Source organism: Pituophis catenifer, unplaced genomic scaffold (genome assembly GCF_029215685.1).
Source record: "Pituophis catenifer annectens isolate HBS135680 unplaced genomic scaffold, rPitCat1.0.hap2 SCAF_9, whole genome shotgun sequence".
Lineage (NCBI taxonomy): Eukaryota > Metazoa > Chordata > Lepidosauria > Squamata > Colubridae > Pituophis > Pituophis catenifer.
The window spans coordinates 19944622-19964733 of NW_027256889.1; the positions used below are offsets into that span (position 1 = coordinate 19944622).

Below are 20112 nucleotides of genomic sequence, written 5' to 3' on the forward strand. Positions count from 1 at the left end.
AGCTACGATCTATCTCTGATCGATCCTGGGCAATCCAATATAAAATTTCCCCCCACAATTATCAAATGCAAGAAAAAGAAAACCAAACACACCACCATCGCCACAAATGCTGAGCACACATGGATTTGAGGTTTGAGTAAGGACGTCTCCCTAGAATCAAACTCAACTACTGACTTCATGAAAAACAACTTATAGTTGCAGAATGGAAGGGGTTAGTCATTCCTTTTTTTCAGAGTACTTTTGCCTAGCCTAAAATGTCAGGATTTCCTGCAGGTCTGAAATCATCTAAATCAGGAGTGTCCAACCTTGGTGGCTCGGGAATTCTGGGAGTTGAAATCCACAGGTCTTAAAGTTGCCAAGGGTAGACATCCCTGTTGTGGTCTGCCAGCAGCCTGCGGAGCTGGCAGCGGAGTCGGACAGTGAGGAGGCTGGGGAGGAACATGGGCCAGTCCTGGAGTCTGAGGAAGGCTTGGACGAGGGCTCTGCGTCGGAGGCAGAGATGGGGCCAGGGCCATCTGGGAGTGATGCGCAGACTCCAGAGCCTCCAGAGTCGGACATCAGAGAGGCAGAGGAACAGGAGGAGCCTGTTCCTAGTGTGCGCATGCAAAGAGCTGCCAGAAGGCAAGAACAGTTAAAACTAAAGGGACGGCTCGGGAGTAAGGCCTGGAGATGATTGGCCCCTCCCATAAGGCTTAAAAGAGGAGCAAAGGCACGTGGGCCCTTTGCAGGAAAGCAACATTGTTAACTCTGTTCCCAGTCGGCATCTCTGTTTGATTCTGGACTCCGTGTGGCTTTGCCAAGTAGGTCTTTGGCAGCATGTCAAGGGAGATAAAGGTTGGTGATTATCCCGAAAGACTTTTTGCAACTATTTGGGACTCAGCTGTGAATGAATGTAATTCACAGCTGTTGCAATACAAGAGGTTTTGGGGACTACTCATGTGTTTTAATGACTCAGGAAGCCTAGATCAGAACAATCCCTGAGCTAAATGCTGCCATCTAGATGTCTCTTATAAAATCAGTACATTATATATCTGAGATCTTTCTACAGCTGTTAATTTCATCACAGAAGCATACACATGAATCGACATGTGTGAACCAGTCCCCAAAGCAAGCTCTACTTGGAGCCAAAATGGTTTCAGAGTGTAATGATGATTTTGTTTTCTATCCTGTTTCCAAACAGTTCAGACTTCCAAGTCATTTGTCCTAGAAATTTGGTTTCCTATCCAACGTATCTTAGAAGGTCCTAATTCCACCACTTAATTCTCAATTCAGCAACTCAGGTAGCATCATCAACGCAATGAACACAAACTTAGGCAACCTCCAGGAGACAGTGGAGGGCAAGGGTGGGGTGAAGGGACTGATACGCTATGGCCCCTGGGCAGTGGTGAAATGTAAAATTTGTTACTACTGGTTCTGTGGGTGTGGCTTGGTGGGGGGGGGGGGTAATGTGACTGAGTGGGTGTGGCCAACTTTTTTTTATTTTATTTTTAAAACCATTTTTTCTACAACCTCTTCGGCCGAAGAGGTAAAAAAATGCTTTTAAAAGCCTCTGACGATCCCAGCTGAGTTGCCTGATTGTCAGAGGCTTTTTTTTTTCCTTTTAAAAGCCTCTGACGATCCCAGCTGAGCCGCACGATCATTAGAGGCTTTTAAAAAAAAACTTTTAAAAGCATTTTTTTGGCTGAAGAGGTGATAGAAAAAATGCTTTTAAAAATTAAAAAAAAAAAAGCCTCTAATGATCGCACGGCTCAGCTGGGCGTGGGGTGGAAGGATTTTTGCTACCGCTTCTCCGAACCACCCGCCGCCATCGCTACCAAATCGGGCGATCCGGTCCGAACCGGGATCATTTCACCCCTGCCCCTGGGGTTGCAAAGAGTTGGACTGAACAACAAAATCCCCAAGAAGAGGTGTGAACCAGTAGTGGGTTTAAATTTCAGCCACTACTGGTTTGTTTGTGGGCGCTCGCGCGTGACGCTTCTGCGCAATGCGCAGAGACTTCCAGGCGGGTGGGCGGAGCAACCCACCACTGGTGTGCACTCACCCAGTGTGATGGAGTTAATCTTGCCTTGGATACGGAGTGTACTGTTCACACATTTGTAGACGTAGGCCACCTGCTTCAACTCCGTGTCGCTGATCACCAAGTTGGAGGCGTTCTCTTGGTTCTCCTAAAGGGGAACGAGCAGCTGCTATTATTCAAGATTCCTTCCCTTCTCTAGATGCAAACAGCAGCAGCAGAAACAATGACGAATTACACACACAAAATCTACCCACAGGCTGGGACTGGGGCGGGGGCTCCACCACATGCCCTTGACTAAGTGGGCATCAGGCTAAGAGCTCTTAGCTGAACTGCAGATAGTAGTAACTCACTGAGAGAGAGGCACAGAACCCAAGTTCTCATCAATGGCAATTCTTAATGGGGCAAAACCTGGGCCAGAATCATTTAATCAATATTTAATTTTACAGGTAGTCCTTGACTTACAACTGTAATTGAGCCCAGAATTACGGTCATATCATGGTAGTCATAAAGTGGGTCACTATGTAGATAGATAGCTTTATTGATTAGCCTATAGGCCCATATCAAAGCACAACATTCAAACACATATCACCAATAAAATCCTATACAACAATTTAACATAAGAGTAGGGTAAAACACAATAGTTATAGATAAGATACAATATAATTTAATACATAAATATGTAAAATAGAATAAAATGACATAAAGTTTTATTTCGGTGTCACCCTTACAATCTACCCCCAATCAGTCCCACGTATGCAGATCTCAACCGAACTGGTTTTTTTAAGTCCTGTGCTGTGTTAAATGTTATTTTTAGGTTCTGGCTCCACATAAAGTAAGTTGTTTTGATATGGGGATCCCAATGGGTCCTTCGTTTGGTATATGGACCAAGGTACCTGTCTCTCACCTCCTTATACAAGCAACAGTCAAATAGGATGGGAGCCAGGTCTTCTACCTCTATGCCCATTGTAGGGTATAGAATGGAATCTCCCATATCTGACCATTGTGTCAATCTGTTCGAATTTTGCTCACGTAAATACCGTATTTTCCGGAGTATAAGACACACCTTCCCCCCCTAAAAGGGGGTGAAAATTTAGGTGCATCTTATACACCGAATGTAGCCCTGCCCACCCACCCTTTGGCCTCTGCCTCGCAGCAATTACCTCCTTGCAAACAGCAAGAAAAAACAGCTCCTTTCAGCTTCAGCACAGCCTAATTAGCACAAGTTGATTGGATCGGCCTCCCGACTCTCAGCTGATTTGCTCTCAGCTGTTTTGCGCAGGGCTCTGCTGCTGGCTGCAAAGAGGTAAATTGCTGGAGCAGATTTTTTTTTTCCTTGTGCTAATCAAGATATGCTGAAAACGAAAATGAAAGTAAAGCAGGCTGTTTGCTGCAACGAGGCACAATTGCTCAGAGGCAGAGGCAGATTTCTTTTTCTTCTTTTCCTCACCAAAAAAAGGTAGGTGCGTCTTATACTCCGGTGCGTTTTATACTCCGAAAAATACGGTATCTCCCTAAGATGTTTTGGCAGTTGTAACTTCAAATAGCTGTTTGCTTGAAAAGTATGTTTGTATTTGCTCAGCCACTTCAAGTTATCCACCTTACTAAGGCTAACTATATCGTTTTGTACTTCTATATCCTTCATTCTTTGGGCAGCTCGTTTTTTGAATTGTTCTCCTGTTAGGCAAGAGACAGGAAGGCCACAGCTTCTTACAAAATTTGTTAGTTTGATGATCCAGGAGATTTGGGTCACTATGTGAATGTGCCTCTTTTTTTTTTGTGGCGGTTGTTAAGTGAACACCATGGTCATTAAAGGAGTCCGTTTCCTCCAATGGGTTTTTTTCACCAGAATGGTCAATTTTAACTTTGAATGATTGCTAAGCGAGAGCTACCTGTAGTTTCATTTCCAGGTAACTGAGGTTTTGTCCTGGCTCTACCTCCTCCTATCAGAAAGGAAGCCGCCCCACCCAACGTGCCTCTTGAAGGCCAAGGGCTTTGAAAACAAAGGATGCAGCACCTCTCCGGACAATGCACCCTTTTTCTATCGACACAATTTATACACTCCCTTGCAAGCCAAGCGATTTTCCCCAGATTCCTGTCTGATAGACTCTTTTAAACCGAAGAGGTTCTCTTGCAAAGAACCAGCCTCCCAAGGGGAAACGCTGCAGACTCACCACTCTCCACTTCTTGCCTTCTAACTCCAGCATGGGAGGCTCCTTCTTTGCAGGCAATTTGGAGAAAATGTTGACTGGGCAGGCAGGCTTGGCAACTGTGAACGGTTTGGGTCCCGTTCGTACAGGACCCCCTTGGCTTTTCAGCGATGGGTTTTTGTGGGTCTTCATCGCATCGGACACATGTTTCAAGCCTAGGCGGGGAAAGCATCATTGGCAGGGTTCATACCTTTTGCTAACCCAGGGGTCTGCAACCTTAAACACTCAAAAGAGCCATCTGGACCCGTTTCCCACAGAAAAGAAAACACCGGGAGCCACAAAACCCTTCCCGTGCCTGCCTATTTCTTGAGCAGCCACAAAATTAGCATATGTAGTTGAATTAAACATTCTGTTTTCTTCTGAAACTTTTCTTTTCTTGGATTTATCCATGGTTGGATAAATACCGGGGGTTGAAAAGCTCAATAAATCGTGTGCCGGCGGGTGTCACACATTGGCGGTTGTGATGTACATTTTGAGTAACTGGGAGCCGCAGCAGGGGGATGAAAGAGCCACATGCAGCTCCAGAGCTTCAGGTTGCTGACCCCTGTGCTAACCCATTATGTGTTGTGTTGTCTTGGGAACTTAAAACACTTGACCAAATGGCTTGCCTTATACAGGTAGTTCCTCGACGTACGACCACAATGGAGCCCGAGATTACCATTTTTAAACTAAGTGAGTTATGCCCCATTTTACAACCTTGTCACATTTGTTAAGTTGAATTACTGCAGTTGTTAAATTAGTAGCACAGCTGTTAAGCGAATCTGGCTTCCCCATTGACTTTGGCTGGTCAGGAGGTTCGAAAAAGGGGATCCCATGACCCGGGACACTGCAAACCGTCATAAATATGGGTCAGTTGCCGAGTGCCTGAATTTTGATCAAGTGACCATGGAGATGCTGCAAGACTTGTGAAAAATGGCCATCAGTCACTTTTTTCAGTGCTGTTGTAAGTTTGAACGGCAAACTAAACAAATGGTTGTAAATTGAGGACTACCTATAATCGAAATCACTCTCTGTTTATTCATGGAGTTCTGGCAAGGATAAGTTAAGACAATGCACATCCCATTGCAATGAGGAAGTCCAGTACAAGTTTAACGCAGCAGATCTGTTGTTGTGAGCCGTCCAGATCTGTTTTAGATGGACAGCCATACAAATCCCTTAAATAAATAAAAGTCCAGTTTTGAGGAGGTGTGTCATAAAACCAAGCAAAGATTATATGGGGAAAAAAAGTTCTGTTTTCCCAACTTCACTTTTTTGTGTCTTAAATTTATATGCTGCTCATCTCACTAATAACATGGCCCATTCGTCAAATTAAGGAGAGTTCACCCTTTGAACAATCTTCTTAACATGCGGTCTTTTCTTCAACCGATGGAAAAATGAAGCACTTATAACCAAGGGATATATTGATGGATGTATGATTCAAGGGAATCTCTCCCATCTCCATCACAAAATTGATTTGCTCCAAAAATAAAAAATGAGCAATTTTGAAATTTGAAAAAGGATAGGAAGTGTTCCAATGGCATCCAGGTGGCACAAAAGCTGTAATTCTGAGCCAGAGGGACATCTTGCTAACTCTCACTATATGGAGATATTTGAAAGGCAACTGGCTGAAATGGCAAAACGGATTACTCCGATTAAAGAAAAGAATATACAGTAAGTACTTTTGTTTCCACATGGAAACCGCTTCTGAATTTTATGCTTGATGTGGAAAAGAATGAAACTCTGACTTTGGGTTTTGCAGATTAGATTGATAGATCTTTATAGAAATGATTTGTTTATATTATTATGGAAAAACAAAAAGTTGTGACTTGACGTTTTATTTTACTGCCACAGACAGAGTCGGAAGTCAATGCTTCTTGTTCTTTTCTTTTTCCTACCCTTCCCCACTTCCCCCTCCTTCCTTAATGTTCTTCTATTTACTTTTATATTTTGTATTTTATAATACTCAATCATTTAATTAAAAAAAAAATGCTTGAAAAAAATAAAAGAAAGGAAACTCCTGGAATTTAAGACTACTGTGTTTCATTGCAGGGCAATGAAATGTGCTTGTGGAGTTGCCCTATTCACAGGAATCCCACAGGACACTGAGTTTAATTAGCTCTGCTTAATGCAAGAAAAAGGAATGAAAAAAACCCTGAAGTTCTGGGGTGCAGAATTCCAAAGATGCAAGCAAAGATTCAAATTATTTCTATTGGTCACGTTACCATGGCTGCAGGTTTGGGAAATGTAACTCTCTAGTTCCATTATTTCCTCAAAAGGCTATGCAAGCACAGAACGAGTTAAATTTCAACTGAATCTGCTCCCAGAATCTCTTTCTAAGTCCTTGCAATTCTGAGGCCAAGTTACTGTTCAAAAAAGTCATTACTTTGCTTCCGGTTCTAAACATCCAAGTTGCTGCTATCTTTAGCCCCACCAACCATCTGTCCACATAAGAGAATTAACATTTGTGACATTTGGCAACCTGTTTAAAAACAAGCAAAACTGGGTTATGGAATGCAGTTAAAACTGCACCCTGCAGAAACTCTTATCCCCTGGATTAATCCTCTGCATAGAAGACTGAAGAACAATTCCATCCATCCATTCCATTCCACTCCACTCTTTTTTTGGGAAATTTTTAAAAAATGCATCAAGAATTTAGCTAGCTTCCAGAATCGTGGCTAGCTCGCTTGTGGCTGAATTAATTTATCCGCCTACCAGAAGTGATGGCTTCTCCTTGGTTGATCTGAGCAAACAGCGCTGAGCGGGAGGTAGAGGAATCTGAACCAGAATTTGGGGAGGCGGGTGCTGGAGGGGGAGGCGGGCCAGGGGGAGGAGGTGGTGGGCCACCGTAAGCAGGAGCCCGAGATCCATTCGCCGCATCAGTCGGCTGAGGTCCCTGGAAGGATTGGGGTGGGACGGAGAAAGAACATCCAATTAGGCTATTTGATAAACAGACAAATGAAAATATCCCAAGGAAGCACCTGGGACATCTTTAGAGTGCTCCATGGCTTAGGACCTGGGTACTTACGAGATCGCCTTCTGCTACCGACAGCCTCCCACCGGCCAGTGTGCTCCCACAGAGAGGGACTCCTCAGGGTACCGTTGGTCAAACAATGTCGACTGGTGACACCCAGGGGGAGAGCCTTCTCTGTGGGGGCACTCGCCCTCTGGAATGAATTTGCCCCCGGAGATATGAATGATCCCTGACTTATGCACCTTTCACCATGCCCTCAAAACGTTATTGTTCCAACAAGCTGGGTTGGCCTAAACATTAATTTTAATGGGTTGTTTATATTTTAATGACGTTGAGGCCAAATTATTTAATGTGTTTTTAAATTGATTTTTTTTTTTAATTTGATTTATATGCCGCCCATCTCCGGAGACTCAGGGCGGCTTACAATGTGTTCAGCAATAGCCTTCATCCTTTTGTATATTTTATGCAAAGTCAGTTTATTGCCCCCACAATCCGGGTCCTCATTTTACCCACCTTAGAAAGGATGGAAGGCTGAGTCAACCTTGAGCCTTGGCGAGATTCGAACCTGCAGTAATTGCAGGCAGCTGGTCTTAATAACCAGCTTAATAACAGGGTGCCTTAGACCACTGTACTACCAAGGCTCTTTTTAAATTTTATATGGGTACTTGTTTTTATCTTTGGCTGTGCAAAGGACTTTGCTGAGTCCTTCGGGAGAAGGGCGGTATAAAAATTAGATTAAATAAATAAAAATAAAAAAGATATGGATGTGCAGGTTGCACTCACCGTTTTGCTCCAGGTGAGTCCAGTGGTATGGTACTGCTTGATGTACGCCTGCAGCTCAGTCCAGATACTGAGATAAGTCTTCACCCAGTCCACGTGTTTCTTATCGCTAGAGAAGGAAGATCCAGACAACCTAATTGGGCTGGGCCAACTGAAATTCTGCTTATAACAGGGGTCCTAGTTTACCACCTCCATTTTACAGAACTGCTTGGGAAAAGTGACTCCTGAAAGCTTTTTGGTAGGAGAAGCAAGCTAATTTTCCCAAAGGTGCTTTTTCAAGGGGCAACTGGACTTTCTGTTTTTTCTTTGAAGACGTTTCGCTTCTCATCCAAGAAGCTTCTTCTGAGCTCTGAGCTGAAGCAGCTTCTTGGATGAGAAGCGAAACGTCTTCAAAGAAAAACCAGAAAGTCCAGTTGCCCCTTGAAAAAGCACCTTTGGGACAACCATGACCTGGATGACTGAGAATCTTCATAGACATCAACTAAACTTTCGGTACTGAATATCTAAGGGAATTTCCTTTTAATATCTCTCGGCCTCCCCATATAATAATAATTTTATTGTCATTGTACGTGTATACACGGTATACCCATACAACGAAATTCACTTAACACCCAAAGACCAGGTCCAACACACATAACAATTCCCAAACACACTCCCACTCACAATTTGCCACCCCTAAACCACCCAAACATCCACACAACAGACCAAGTAATGCTGTCCAACAGCTCACTGATGGTGGCCCTTTAGTTCATTGTTGAGTGCAATTATAGCTCTGGGATAAAAACTATTCAGAAAATGAGTGGTCCGATGATATGCTTTCATAAAGGAGTTTAATTTTTGCCATGCAATTTTCCTAAAACTAATTTTTTTTTTTTTTTTGCTTTCCTCATTCCAACTATAGGCTGTCTTTAGTTTTCTGGATTTTATGGTAAAATGCCCAGTTTATGAAACCTAGTAAGATATCAACGCTCCTGTTGCAAGATATGAAATTCCATCCAAGGAGGATTTATTCACAAATCTTGCCTTTGCTCTTTAGCTGTACGTTGGTTTCTTGAAATTGGGTTACAGGTAGTCCTCAACTTATGACCAGTTGCTTAGCAACCATTCAAAGTTACGATGTCATAACTTTGACTCGGTTCCAAAGGCCACATCCCATGGTCATATGACTCTATTTCGGTTGCTTGGCAACCAGCTCACATTTACAACAGTATGCGGCATCCTGCAGTCATTTGATCATGATTTATATTTTTTGCCAAACGTTGGCATTTGCTTCTGGTTTTTGGCAAAAATGCTCCATACCGAACAATGGGTTTGCTTAACAACCACCGCAAAAAAAGGTAATTAAAATGGATCTGGTCACATAGTGACACATGTTATGAGCATCACAGCTTAAAACTGTAATGAGCAGGCTCTGTTAGGGTCATAAGTCGAGGACTACCTGTATTATGTATTCTTACTCACCCAGAGATCAACCAATAAAACTTTATAGTTAATTTCTTTAAAAAAAATATGGTGGGCAGTGCTTCTTATGTAACATTATATCTGTTGTGGTCCACCAGCAGCCTGCGGAGCTGGCAGCGGAGTCGGATAGTGAGGAGGCTGAGGAAGAACATGGGCCAATCCTGGAGGCTAGGGAAGACCCAGATGAGGGCTCTGCATCGGAGGCAGAGATGGGGCCAGGACCATCAGGGAGTGATGTGCTGACTCCGGAGCCTCCAGAGGCTAACAGCAGTGAGGCAGAGGAACAGGAGGAGCCTGTTCCTAGTGCACACATGAGAAGAACTGCCAGAAGTCATGAGCAGCTAAAGCAAAAGGGACGACTAGGGAGTAGGGCCAAGAGATGATTGGCCCCTCCCATAAGACTTAAAAGACCAGCAACGGCTCTTGGGCTCTGTCAGAAAACAACGTTGATAGTCTTGCTACACTTATCTCTTGTCGGCATCTTCTGCTTCTGAACTTTTGCCAAGAGAAGCCTTTGGCAGTTTGCCTAATTATACCAAGGTTGGTGATTAGACTGAAGAATTTGTGCTATGAAGACTTTGTTTTGATTTAGTTTGGACTACGCTGAGAATGAGTTAATTCTCAGCTGTTCTAATAAAGTCTGTTTGTTTTGGAACTGTTTGCCTCGAATACTACCTACTTGGGCCTGGGTCACAACAATATCCACAGTTACTTCCTCTGAGAAACAGAATACTTGCAGCTTTCTGAAAGAAAACGTACACATCTTTATATTCTTTAAGGACTCGATTGCTGTAAAACATGGCGGCATCTGTCATTTCCTTCACATAAGGGCCTGGCTTGGGGGCCTAGGAGCAAAGAAAACAACACAGAAATAAACCTTTCACCTCAGCAGGAAAACCAAAGCAACGACATTTTTAAAAACCAACCATTTTAATTTAACTAATTTACTGCCAAAGACCAGAAAAACGGTGCACAAGAAGCCATTGACAGGAGAATATTGATAACATTCCAATCGTTGCATATAAAATAAACAGTATAACAAAGCAAAAATGCAGCTCCTGTGGGAGTTGCATTGGTTGCCAATTTGCTTCCGGGTGCAATTCAAGGTGCTGGTTGTCACCTTTAAAGCCCTTCATGGCTTGGGACCAGGTGATCTGAGGGATCTTCCCTTGCCAGTGTTGTGGCTCCGTTGCCTGAGCCTGGGCTATCGACAGGTGCAGACTCTGAGAGTGATGGAGAGGAGTTGGCAAGGCCTCCCTCTCCAGGATCCTCCTCTCTGGCAATGCCTCTGGAGGACACCGAAGGCCAAAAAATAGGCTTAGAGCCAAGCACGTCCCCGCAGCCACAGGTGGACAGCGACGAAGAAGATAACTGCTGGCTGGACTCTCGCCAGAGGCGCAGGGAGAAGCGTGCACAGCAGAGGGGAAGGCATGCCAGAGATTAGCTGAGTCACTGGACCACACCCCACAGGGTATAAATGTGGGTGTGGTGGCCGGTTCAGTTTGTGACGAGCAAAAACTGGAAATAATCCATGATCTCTGTGAGACTTTGCCTGCTTTATCGGACTGCATTTGGATTAATCCTTGTACTGTTGAAACTCTTGCCTGTTTTATCGGAATGCTTGCAGTCTAATCTTTGTTTCGTGTGAGTAAAGTCTGAATTGGCAGCTAGCCACTGGTTGCTGCCAGCTTTATCTTCAAAGAGTTTTGTCGTGTGGCTTATTAACCATCTGTGGGGGTGCGTGTGTGGTACGGGGACAGAACAGCCGGTCACATCTACCCGACCCATCAGAGCGGGGAGGTAGGGAATGCTGCGGGTCCTATCCCCGAGGGAGATATACCTGGTGGGACCCAGAAGAAGGGCCTTCTCCGTGGTGGCTCCCTTTCTCTGGAACATCATCCCCCCCGAGATTAGAACGGCCCCCACTCTAATACTTTTCCGGAAGGCACTAAAGACCTACTTCTGCCAGCAGGCCTGGGGAACCCAGAGTGGGATGGAGCCCATTAAATGGCTCATGTGATCGGCTGTTGCTGGGACGGGAGGTGGGGGGAGCGATTTTATTACATTAATTAATTTGATTTTTTATTAAGTTTTACTGTTTTTTAAATGTGGTTTTTATATTCTGTAAGCCGCCTTGAGTCGCCATGGGCGAACAGGTGGCAATATAAATTAAACAAACAAATAAATAAAAACCAATAATAGGTGTGTAGATTCAGCATCCCTAATCAGCACAGAATTAATTCAGGCCTTTCCAACAGCAATAAGAATCGAGTAAAATTTTGCTACTTTCCTGGAAATTTTAGTGGGAAATTCAACAAGAACCTTGTTGAGTTTTGGACCAGCCTGCATGATGAGTAGGAAGAGGAGTTATGAGCTCTGATACACCAAAGATGATAAAGGGAGCAGAGGAGTAACTCTACTGGTCTGACTGCAGTCAGAACACACAGAAATATTCTGCTTAAGGGAGGTGCGTTGCCTCTCTTCCCCGTCAGCATTCAAGACCGGCAAAGCGAATATGAACCATCATCCTTGAGAAGCTCGGAGCAACTTTGCATGGAGAGGTTTTTGTTCCCAAATCCTTACCATGGCGACCCAGCCTAGCGCAGGGATGCTTTCGCTAACTGTCGAGAGGTGGTTGAAGAATTTGCTGCCACGGTTCTTCTCCCTGAAGTTCTGGACCACTTGGATCTGATCCGATATTGGCTTCAACACGACGGAGAAGTTACTCTGCAGTTGCAAAATTAGGGAAACCAAGAAGTGAATTTATTTATACACCCAAATCCTACACCCAAGGAGTAGCCGAGGGTACTCCTTGATCGTAATTTAAGACTGCCTATTCTCATTGATGCTACTCTTCTTATGTCCCGGGATTAAGCATGTTGATAGAAAATACCCATATCGTATTTTTAATTTTGCCTTTTGGAATGGCATAAAGTTCTCCTCCCATCTATCTTCCACCTTCTAATTAAACCAGGGCCAGATCATATGTAATATTGAGCTGTGGTTTATTGACTCACAATGTCTAGATTTACCATCATGCTAACCCTTGGTTTGTTTTAACATCCTTTGAAAAAACAACGGCTCGGTTGGTGGATTGTACTAAGACATCAATCAAGCTGCAATGATAATGTTTTAGTTTCTGGTACAGACAGTCCTTGACTTACGACCACAATTGAGCCCCATATTTCTATGTTAGGCAAGGCAGTTGTTAAATGAGTTTTGCTCCATTTTATGATCTTTTTTTTTTTTTTTTGCTGCACTTAAGTGAATCATGCCATGCTGGCAGAAATTGAAATGCAATATTGCAGGCTAACTCACTGCTCATTCCAGGAGTTCGATCCTGACATGGCTCAAGGTTGACTCAGCCTTCCATCCTTCTGAGCTGGGCAAAATAAGGACCCAGATTGTTGGAGGCAATATGCTGACTCGGTAAACCACTTAGAGAGGGCTGTAAAAGCACTATGAAGCAGTATATAAGTCTAAGTGCTATGGCTACTGTCTTTCCTTTCCTTTCCTTTCCTTTCCTTTCCTTTCCTTTCCTTTCCTTTCCTTTCCTTTCCTTTCCTTTCCTTTCCTTTCCTTTCCTTTCCTTTCCTTTCCTTTCCTTCCCTTCCCTTCCCTTCCCTTCCCTTCCCTTTCTTTTCCTTCCTTCTGCCCACTGCCAGCAGTTCGATCCTGACCGGCTCAAGGTTGACTCAGCCTTCCATCCTTCTGAGCTGGGCAAAAGGAGGACCCAGATTGTTGAAGGCAATATGCTGACTCTGTAAATCATTTACAGAGAGCTGTAAAAGCACTATGAAGCAGTATATAAGTCTAAGTGCTATTGCTATTGTCCTTCCTTCCTTCCTTCCTTCCTTCCTTCCTTCCTTCCTTCCTTCCTTCCTTCCTTCCTTCCTTCCTTCCCTTCCCTTCCCTTCCCGTCCCTTCCCTTTCTTTTCCTTCCTTCTGCCCACTGCCAGCAGTTCGATCCTGACCGGCTCAAGGTTGACTCAGCCTTCCATCCTTCTGAGCTGGGCAAAAGGAGGACCAAGATTGTTGGGGGCAATAAGCTGACTCTGTAAACCACTTAGAGAGGGGTGTAAAGCATTATGAAGCTATATATAAGTCTAAGGGCTATTGCTATTGAGCAAATCTGGATTCCCCCATTGACTTTGCTTGTTGGAAGCCGGCTGGGAAGGTTACAAATAGTGATCAGGTGACTCTGGGACAGTGCAACTCTCATAAACACACCCCATTTGCCAAGTGCCTGAATTTTGATCATTGTGACCACAAGGATGCTGCAACAATCCTAAGAGTGAAAATGGTCATTAGTCGTTTTTTCCAGTGCCACTGTAACCTCAAGCGGTTGCTAAGCAAATGACTGTAAGTCAAGGACTATCTGTCCTGCAACCCCCCATCACCAGGTAGAACCTGCAGTTATAGAACAGGAGTGCAAAGGAATATCTTTCTATTGCTTTCTGCATGCTGTATGGCAGTGTTTCCCAACCTCACCAAATCCTACAATTTCCCAGTCAGCATGCCGAGAGTGGAAATCCATACCTCTTAAAGCTGCTGAGATTGGGAAACACAGCTGTATGATACAGAAGTTCCTTTCCCATTAGGTTCATCTGTTTGGGGGGTAGCCTTTCCTGGGCACACAGTATGCACTAAGGTAAAGGTTCCCCTTACACATATGTACTAGTCGTTCCCGACTCTAGGGGGCGGTGCTCATCTCCGTTTCAAAGCCGAAGAGCCAGTGCTGTCCGAAGATGTTTCTGTGGTCATGTGGTCGGCATGACTAAATGCCAAAGGCGCACGGAACGCTGTTCCCTTTCCACCAAAGATGCTCCCTATTTTTCTACTTGCATTTTTTACGTGTTTTTGAACTGCTAGGTTGGCAAAAGCTGGGACAAGGAACGGGTACTCACCCCGTTACGTGTGCATGCACGGACATGCTCACATGCACAGCAGAGACCTGAAGACCAGCTGGCTGATGGGAGGCGGGGCATCCCAACACCAGCAGCACGGCAAGAGGTAAGATCTTTTTCTTTTGTGAGCTTCTGTTTCGTTGTTTGCAGGGAAACAGAAGCTCAGGAAAGAAACGCCATGGAGATCTGAGCTGGGATGACGGCCCGTGTGCCAGAAGAGAGGGCTCTGCATGCCACGTCTGGCACGTGTGCCATAGGTTCGCCATCACGGTACTAGAGCAACATCACTATAATTCTAAAGGTTTTTCTCCACTTACTGCTATGGGCTGCTGGCACTGTGAGGCTGTCACCAGAAGAGTTCTCTCGGTTATCAATCCAGCATGGACCATCTCAGCCTTAAAGAGAAACAGACAACTCTATGAATTAGCCGCAATGATTGGTTGGCAAAATAGAATTCCAAGAACGACTGACTGTAAGACAGGTTATATACATGGTTTCTTACATTTGCATGCTGCTTTTCATTATTCAACAACCAAAGGTAATTTAAACAATGAAACCAAAAAAAAAAATTAACATTAAAACAATAGCCTCCACACAATAGCCTTAAGAAAGTTTGCAGGGATGGCTAACATAAGTCAAAGCCAAAGGCCTTGAAATGCTGTTAAGCTGTGCCCATTCAGCACTCGTAACTAAGATTTGATATGCATATTAATAAAGGCTTGAAGACTTGCTGGAGAAGGAGAGGAGAGGAAAGATGGGCTTTGCAAGAGGAAAAGTGGAAGAGAGAAGATTTAAAAACTAATATATTGTGAATGTGTATCTAATTTCATAGGGGATGGGCCTGTATTTGTTGTTAGAAGATTGGGAGTTAAAGATTCTTTTTTTTTTTTCATCTCTTTTCTATTTCTATTGTTTTCATGTCTTTTCTCTGATTTTAGTTTGCATTATTGTTTAGTATTGTAAGGTAAAAGGTTCCCCTCGCACATATGTGCTATTTGTTCCCAACTCTAGGGGGTGGTGCTCATCTCCGTTTCAAAGCCGAAGAGCCAGCACTGTCTGAAGACGTCTCCGTGGTCATATGGCCGGCATGACTCAATGCCAAAGGTGCACGGATCGCTGTTACCTTCCCACCAAAGGTGGTCCCTATTTTTCTACTTGCATTTTTTACGTGCTTTCGAACTGCTAGGTTGGCAGAAGCTGGGACAAGTCACGGGAGCTCCCCCCGTTACGCGGCACTAGGGATTTGAACCGCTAAACTGCCGACTTTTCAATCGACTAGCTCAGTGTCTTAGCCACTGAGCCACTGCATCCCTATTTAGTACTGCAAAACTATCTAATAACGGGTATTTTTAAAACACCAATATATTGTAGAACATTGTATTCTCTGAGCTTGTTTGCTTGCAGATCTTTCATTGCTTAACTAGGCAACATCACAAGTGTTGCTGAGGAACCCCACAATTCAATCCGGAGCTACATCTTTCTCTTCTACTGAAAGTTAATATTTTCTACAATTCCTCCTAAAGTCTGGACAGAGATATTTTAGAAATAGGTCAGTGCTGGTGTAATATGCTGGAATAAGTGTAGAAAAGGAAGGAAATTTAGTTTCAATCTCACTTCAGGAAAAAAAAAATCCAATCCTTTGGGTAGTCTCAATGCTCCTTGCCCCACTTAAAACCCACCTAGTACCTTATTTTATAGGGCTACCCTAAGAATTTCTGCAGAAATATCCCCATTCTCCTATCAGTGCATGTGTCTAGAAAACACAACAGCCAGTAGTTCAAGAGAAGTAGGTGGTCTCCTGTTGCACAAAAACAATACCCGTGAAAAAATAACACAGGCCAAGTTCCTATTTTTAATTCAAACTTGTTCCTCGGTAAATTGAATTTTCTATTCTGGAGAGATTTGATGGGTGGCATGCCAAAATTACTGCAGTCTTCAGAATCTAAACATTTTCCCCCCTTTTTGCAGTCTCTGGCCACCAGTTTTAGGACTGCCAAAGTATTGCCAACCCCCCCTCCCCCCACACACATACACAAAGTGTATGAATGGGGTCTACATGGTCCCCCTTCACCATTTATTGTGTGAGCTTGATCATACCACCTCAGTTTCTGGGCAAAACGCCCGTTAGCCTCAATTGATTGCCTGCCAAAGATATTAGGGGTGGTGTATTTATGTCCACTCAAAATAGGAAACAGGAAGGAAGCACAAATCATACGTGTGTTTGGACTTCGCTGCCAATTTCTCTGCTGATCTTCATGTATGCAGCCACTGGACCTGCCAAGAGCTCATCAAAAGCTTGCACAAACTCAGCGACTCCTGCAGAAGGAAAAGAAGCAGATGAGAACTGGTAGGTGAGGCCTGCTGCACATCGAACATGTGCAGTAAAGATTAGGAGAGGCATTAGTGCCGGAGATACAATCTCCAAGAGGGGCTTCTATGTGTAAATGCAGCAACACCCTTTAAAAGCAGCTGTCTCTTTCCCAGGTCCATGCATGTCATCCCAGGAAAACTGCAGCTGGTTTTAAGGGACTACAGACAGACACTGGAGTTGTATGTTTTGAGAACAGGAGGGGTTTGGGAAAGAGAGTGAATTTGCTTACTAGGGCTGGGCAGCTGTTTTGGAGCTAATCTCCAAAAGGTAATTTGGAGTGGAAATTATCTTTGGGAGATTACCGTACTTTTTGGAGTATCAGATGCACTCCCCCCCCCCCCAAAAGAGGGTGGAAATGTTAGTGCATCTTATACACCGAATACAGCCATTTTTGGCCTCCCGAAACCCCACCTCGCGAGTCCTGTTTTCGCCAAAAACAGGCCCGTTTTTGCAAAAACGGGGCCTTCAGAGGGTTTGGGATGCCTGCAGAGTGCTCCTGGAGGCTAGGGAGGGCAAAAATGCAACGGATGGGGGTTTGGGAGGCCAAAAATGGGCCCGTTTTTGCCTTCCCCAGCCACCAGGAGCACTCTGCCAGCCTCCCAAACCCTCTACAGGCCCCATTTTTGCAAAAAACAGGCCTGTTTTCAGCCTCTCAAACCCATGGGTGGTGTTTTTGCCCTCCCTAGACCCCAGGAGCACTCTGCAGGTGTCCCAAACCCTCTAAAGGCCCTGTTTTTGTAAAAAAAACGGGACGGGACGCACAGAGGGTTTGGGAGGCCTGCAGAGTGCTTCTGGGGTCCAGGGAGGGCAAAAACTTTTTTTTTTCTTGTTTACCTCTTCAAAATCTTGGTGCGTCTTATACTCCGGTGCATCTTATAGTCCGAAAAATACAGTAACTCCAAAGTGCTGCCCAGCCCTACTAAGCAAATTCCACTGACCTTTTGGTGGCGCAGCAGACTCAAGCACTGATAAGTAACACCAGCTACCTGCAATTACTGCAAGTTCAAATCTCACCAGGCTCAAGGTTGACTCAGCCTTCCACCTTTACGAGGTAGGTAAAATGAGGACCCGGATTGTGGGGGGCAATAAGCTGACTTTGTATAAAAAAGAACACGGCTTGGGGGGGGGGGGGCGAAAGCCCTACTAAGCAGGTATATACAAAAGTATGAAGGCTATTGCTTAACGCATTGTAAGCCGCCCTGAGTCTCCGGAGAAGGGCGGCATATAAATCGAACCAATAAATAAATAAATAAATACAATTACTTCTATTCCCAAAAGATAATATTTTCTTTCCTAAACTTTATGCCCCTCAAGCACGATAAGACGGCAGTTCCAGCCATGTGGTTGGAGAACACACACTTTCCCAGGGTGCCCTATTTATAGGCAGTCTATTTCAGTGGGTGAAGACATTTGGATTGCTGAGAGCATATTGTGGGTGCCCTCACAAAAGACCTGCCATGTGGGCATGGCCAATGCCAAGGAACTGGTTGACTCTTCCCCCTCTGGCTGCCTCACGGGCCTCCCACTAGTTCCATTTATCATCATTGGAAACTGAATGCAGATGCTACATGCTGACATTCTGCAGCTTGCTGGCTTCTCTTTCTTTAATTAGGAGGAAGAAAAATCAAGGAACAAACAATTCTGATATTGGCAGCATGCAGTACCACTCTGTGCTTAAAAAGGAGGCAAGTGCACCCCAACAGGGCTGTAGGGGGAAAAGGAGGAGGATTATAATATATATATTTGCTGCCTTGAATATAAAAGCGGTAAAGATGAGATGAAAAATGAACGGATGGGTGGATGGAACAGGAGGGAGGGAGGAAGAAAGAAGGAAGGAAGGAGGGAGGAGGGGAGGGGAGGGAGGAAGGAAGGAAGGAAGGAGGGAGGGAGGGAAGAGGAAGGAAGAAGGAAGGGAGGGTGGGAGGGAGGGAGGAAGAAAGAAGGAAGGAAGGAGAAAGGGAGGAGGGGAGGGAGGAAGGAGGGAGGGAGGGAGGGAGGGAAGAGAGGGAGGGAGGGAAGGAGGGAGGGAGGAAGGAAGGAAGAAGGGAGGGAAGAGGAAGGGAGGGAGGAAGAAAGAAGGAAGGAAGGAAGGAGAGAGGGAGGAGGGGAGGGAGGGAGGAAGGAGGGAGGGAGGGAGGGAAGAGGAAGGAAGAGAGGGAGGAGGGGAGGGAGGAAGGGAGGAAAGAGGAAGGGAGGGAGGAAGAAAGAAGGAAGGAAGGAAGGAGAGAGGGAGGAGGGGAGGGAGGAAGGAAGAAGGAAGGAAGGAGAGAGGGAGGAGGGGAGGGAGGAAGGAAGGAGGGAGGGAGGGAGGGAAGAGGAAGGGAGGGAGGGAGGAGGGAGGGAAGAGGAAGGAAGAAGAAGGAAGGGAGGGTGGGAGGGAGGGAGGAAGGAAGAAGGAAGGAAGGAGAGAGGGAGGAGGGGAGGGAGGAAGGAAGGAGGGAGGGAGGGAGGGAAGAGGAAGGGAGGGAGGGAGGAGGGAGGGAAGAGGAAGGAAGAGAGGGAGGATGGGAGGGACGAAGGAGGGAGGGAGGGAGAAAGAAAGAAGAAAGGAAAGAGAGAGGGAGGGAGGGAGGGAGGAGGGGAGGGGAGGGGAGGGAGGGAGGGAGGGAGGGAGGAAGGAAGGAAGGAAGGAAGGGTCATATCTGACCATTCCATAATGCATTTTTGATTTAGAGCTGGTGAGACTTGCTCTACAGGGAAGGGAAAGTGAGCTGCTAATGTGATTCACACAGGCAGGGCCAGAGGCTGCCAAAATACGCTCAGAGGACCAGAGTAGAGTCAGCCTCTTGGAATATCACCTGGCACAGGGAGCTTACCTTTTTGGGGGCTGTCCCCATGGCTACTGTGCACGCCAGGACCACGAGACGCCATCTCCAGTCGCCCCACCGCTTTCTCCAGTCGTTCAACAAGGCTCTGCAGCTCTGTCATCTTTCAGCACCTGCTAAATTTGACCATGGCGTTAGGAGGAAGCTAACAGAGCTCGTACCGATTCCTATTTCCTTTCAGGGCCTTTTTATAACAACCTGAGTGCCCAAGGAAGCTTATTTACAGAATACTGACAAAAAGAAAACCCCCTCCACTGAAACCGAGCCCAGAGCAGAAATACAATATTCACCGCTCAGCAATTATACAGAGATGCACATGTGGGAGAAAGCCAGCCAATGCCCTGCGTGTGAGGTGGGTGCAGCCTTTCTCCTGGATATACAATAAAAATTAAGCAGGTGGAAGTAATTGGAACATTTTAATCTCTAATCCCCTTGTCCTTGTAGAGGTCTCCGTCAATCTCTTCGGTATTCATTCTAACGTTTTAGCTTGGCTGGGGATTGTCGGTTGCTGAGTTTGTATTTAGACACTGAAAGTTGTGGGCGTTTTCCCTTTCTTATCCCACCCAAGGACTCTCCTCCACAATCACACCAGCG

The 20112-nt window shown here is 45.2% G+C and overlaps 1 protein-coding gene across 2 annotated transcripts in view; it reads right to left on the bottom strand.

Moving 5' to 3' along the window:
* CAP1 (cyclase associated actin cytoskeleton regulatory protein 1) overlaps nucleotides 1–20112 on the bottom strand; it is a 36897-nt gene that overhangs the window by 5264 nt on the left and 11521 nt on the right. The window contains exons 2-10 of one of the 2 annotated variants that reach the window (XM_070949400.1): nucleotides 19510–19631; nucleotides 16538–16638; nucleotides 14640–14717; nucleotides 11999–12142; nucleotides 10175–10260; nucleotides 7958–8063; nucleotides 6916–7096; nucleotides 4189–4379; nucleotides 2042–2165 (exon numbers count right to left, since the gene is read on the bottom strand). In XM_070949400.1, the coding sequence (XP_070805501.1) occupies nucleotides 2042–2165; nucleotides 4189–4379; nucleotides 6916–7096; nucleotides 7958–8063; nucleotides 10175–10260; nucleotides 11999–12142; nucleotides 14640–14717; nucleotides 16538–16638; nucleotides 19510–19621 (1123 nt within the window). In that variant the 5' untranslated portion in view covers nucleotides 19622–19631. Of the gene's footprint in view, nucleotides 1–2041; nucleotides 2166–4188; nucleotides 4380–6915; nucleotides 7097–7957; nucleotides 8064–10174; nucleotides 10261–11998; nucleotides 12143–14639; nucleotides 14718–16537; nucleotides 16639–19509; nucleotides 19635–20112 lie in introns of both variants that reach the window. The other variant, XM_070949401.1, reaches the window with a different exon arrangement.